At 40.3% G+C, this 4,076-nt stretch overlaps 1 protein-coding gene across 1 annotated transcript; it reads right to left on the minus strand.

The window, feature by feature from the left end:
* Positions 1-3,033: 3,033 nt before the first annotated feature.
* Positions 3,034-3,687, minus strand: LOC149148636 (uncharacterized). Its single transcript, XM_089442232.1, has one exon. It carries the CDS (start codon positions 3,685-3,687, stop codon positions 3,034-3,036), a length of 654 nt encoding a protein of 217 aa, XP_089298358.1.
* Positions 3,688-4,076: the final 389 nt, after the last annotated feature.

The raw sequence follows: 4,076 nt of genomic DNA on the forward strand, positions 1-4,076 counted from the left end.
AGTTAAGGTAGTGGTCATGGCCCTTAGTCATAAGAGCAAAGGTTCCATCATGTAGGCCCTCTAGTAGTTGGCGAAGATTGTAGCACATAATTGGCAGTGCTTTGGAATGAAAGAGTCGAAAACTATATATGGAAACAATTTGGAATTAACGACATGAATAAGTTGGAGTTTCAATGGTGGAGCAACCTTATTAGAGGCATATTTAGCAATTGATCCAAAGTTAGAGGAGCATTGGAAATATAAGAACCTTTGATAAACTCTAATAAAAACTCCATAATTCATTGCTTGAGCATATTAAGGCAAATTAACTTAGAGATTGAGTTTAGAATAACATGTAGAGACAAAATTTGAGATTTAGACTTGCATAACTTATGATTAAATCCATTAATCATCAAGACAACAAGAAAAATTCAAGGAATCACAATAAGAGGTGAAATTTGCTAAATTTATAAACAAAACATTATGGAGTTAAGCTCATATATGTCCGGAACACTGTAGATAAGTGATTGAATACTTAAGAAAGACAAAAATCAAAGATTCATGCAAGAAGAGTGTTCTAGTATTATGCAGGAACAGAATAAAATATAGAAATACCCTTATACACAAAGTTACACCAGAAATAAAACTTCATTTCATTAATATCAAATAACTGAAATATGATTACTTACATAAATAAAAAAATAAACTAGCTTGGTCGATGGTAGCTTATCTCTGAGCAGCTATGTGGTGGCTACATGCCTCTGAACTGAGTTACAATGAGGCTAAAAGGCCTATTTATTATGGAGAAACAATGGAAAACCATAAACATCCAACCACCTAACCCTAAGAGATGAAGTGCCAAAACTGTGGGCTGCGTTTGGGGAAATTGGTACATTAACTTCACGAGGTTGTAACTTTGGCATATGATATCCGTTTCAATATCATAATACCTCATTTTGAAGATATCAAAGAGGAGGCAAAAATAAAACAAGTAAGATGGTTTTGGACATTTCTAGTCTCTGTGTTTTCCCTAAAAAACATCCTTTAGTCCCTCAAAATGACTTTGGAAGTTTAGGACCCGAAAAACTGCCAAAAATAGTAAGTTATGCTACTATTAAGGAAACTAAAAAGAAACAATGGTGGGGGTCCAAGTGGAATAGGTGGGTGGCCAACAATATTCACCTGGATCAAAGAGACTTGAAGTTAGCTAAAAGGTGAAGAAGGTTAAATTTAAGAGGAAACAATTCTGCATGAAGATCTGTGCATTATGCATGGGTGTGCAACTGTGCAATTGTTCAAGTAATTGTGTGAGAAAGTGTGTTGGTGATGGTATACAAATTTAATTTTTTATGTAATGGTTTCACATTCATGGTTCTAGTTTGAAAATGGATGAAATATGAATCATTGAGGCCAAGCAAGGTGCAACTTGCAGTTCAAGGGTTGTAACTCCTTCCAGTAGCTGCTAGTAAATGTTTAGGGGTTAGAGCTCCTTTAAGTGGAAGTTCATACTTTTTCAAGGATTTTAGTTCCTTTTATTTGTAGTTGATAAATCAGGGAGTAGTTGCTTCGTGCTAGTTGTGACCATAGAATCTTGTAACAGAATGTTGTAGCTTTCTATGTCAATAAATTACAGAAAGGTTTAAAGAATCTTTGTGTGTTGTTTCTGTTGGTTCATATCTTACTCATATCAGTTAATTGTTTAATTTTTTATGGTGCCCTAATATCTTTTTTGTGTAAGTTAGAGATTTATATTAACAGAGAAAAACTATAGTACAAAAATTCTGCTCTAGCAGATCGAGGCCTGAAAAATAAGAGCAAAACATTCTGATTCCCACCCCTAAAAATCACAAAAATCGCTATCCCCTGCACACCACGCAGGGTGGCTGTCTCTGCTATCTAACACTGCTTCTAAATAGGAAATACTGACACGAGGATCACAGTCCTTCAGCCCGCATAGACTATTGTAATTACAAAATCCTATATTTTGGGAGACCAAAGAAACCGATCAGGATATATGAGCATTCAGGAAGAAGGATGAGAGATAACAACAGAACCCAAGAATTAAGGAGACTGCCCGAACCTGCTCATCGTATCCAAGGCCTGTTCCAGCACATGGCTGTCAACTCTTGCTTGCAGGGAGTGATAGCTGCGCATTCCTCCTGCTTTTCCTGCAGGCCTCCAGTTTGTTTTGCATCTGGACTGAGCGTCTGCCTGAGGAGCTTTATGAGCACCGTAACTTTCTTGGACAGTGAGTCAACCATTTCATGCACTGCAGTGACTTTGAAATCCAAAGCTTCATAAATGGCGTAAAGAATTTTCATCTGTGCCTCCGGGATCACCTGGTCATTTTGGGGGAGCTTTTTACTGTCTTCCGTTGCTTCTAGAGCTTGCGCCAGCAGGTTTTCGACCCTCCAACTTTCCACTTGTGTACGCACAAACTGAGTTGCATGCTTCGTGACTGTGCCAGGATCTTGAAGCCAGTTGACTTCCTGCGCTATATCCTTCTCCGACCACATTTGTTCTTCTTCTTTCACCGCAGCCTCCAATTCAGACAGCTTGCGTTTATTCTTCGCCGCTGTCCTGGTTTCATACATCTCCCTTGCTGTTTGAAGGTCCATGTTCTCCTTAACACTGTGGCAGCCATCACCTTCCATACTTATCCTAACACTTGCAGTGTAAGACCTGGCGCTGAGAGTCGAAAATGGATGAACCGGAGCGATGCAGTGCAAAATTCTGTTCCTGGCTATGCCTCCCCTCATTGCTAAATAGTTGCTTTGGAGGATATTGCTCATGACCACCCGATTTTCCCGAAACGACGTGGATGTACTGATATTATTGTTGCTGCTTTGAAATGTGTTTTCCGATTGGTGTATCCAATATTTCACATTAATGTTGCCTCCTCCTTCTCTAATCAGAGAATGCCATGTGTCCTCCAACTTGCTGTGGTGACGGCGGTGATCGTTGCAGCCCATCATATTAGATTTGTTTCCTTTATTCCCCTTCTGTTGTCATAATCTCACTGGAATTACCTGTCCTTCTATTTTCTGCTGGCTTTTAATGTCCGTGCCCACTTCTTTGTTCTTCATCATGAAGAGAAACCGGTGTCAGAACGCCTTCCGGTTGAGCCCGGTTGGCAATATCCTTGTCTTGTTCGGCCAGTTGGATGCACTTCCTTTTCAAGTCTGGGCAATTCACTTGCTGCCAACAGCTGTCCCATTCCCTATTTTGATTATCGATGCCATGGTTTGTGAGGTGGTCCGCAATCGCATTTGCTTTGCGCCTCACTGCTTGGAAAACTAACCCTCTCATACCGCTCATCAGCTCAGCTATGTTTTCTGTCACCTTTGCTAATCTCCAATGCTTTGTGGCTTTGCTTGCTTTGGTTCCGCTATAGATTCTCTTAGCCACAGAGATTGCCAGGGCAGAGTCTCCTTCAACCACCGCTGTATAATTCTGCAAGTCTCTTAGAATCCGTAGACCCTGTTCTAAAGCTGCAAACTCCATTTCATTGTTCATCCCCTCTTCCAGTGCTTTGCTGTAAATATGAAGAATGTCTCCTTTATGGTCTCTTATGATGCCTCCAATGCCCACCATCCTAGGGTTTCCTCTGGAAGTGCCATCAAAATTCAACTTCAGCCAGCCCACCGGCGGGTAAATCCAACTACTGGACTCAGACTGCGGGCTTTGCTGGCTTCTCGACATAGCCATGCTCTAGTTGGTATGCAGCTGGAAGAGTTTTAGAATCTGTAAGTCACTAGTTGACGGCTTCTCATTAGTTTCCTCTTTTAATTTTACTTGAATTAACTGTTTAATGTTTCTCATGAGAGTGTCTATGGCATGCTCTGTGTTTCTGTATTCATCTTGGAATATTCTCCTGTTACGCTCCTTCCAAATGGTCCATGTTAAAAACCCGGGCATAACTTTCCAAATGCTGTTGACCCTGGAATTTTTTGAGAAGTTTTTTTGCCAATTTTGTATAGTATCTTGAATGGACTCCCTATTTCTGTTAGAGTTTAGCATTACACCCTCCACCCAATTCCACAAATGGCAAGCCCAGTCACAGGAATTAAATAAATGATTCATTGTTTCTTCCTCTG

This window comes from Pinus tabuliformis, chromosome 9, assembly GCF_031772625.1.
Source record: "Pinus tabuliformis cultivar Carrire ecotype Pingquan chromosome 9, CPIR1, whole genome shotgun sequence".
Taxonomy (NCBI): domain Eukaryota; kingdom Viridiplantae; phylum Streptophyta; class Pinopsida; order Pinales; family Pinaceae; genus Pinus; species Pinus tabuliformis.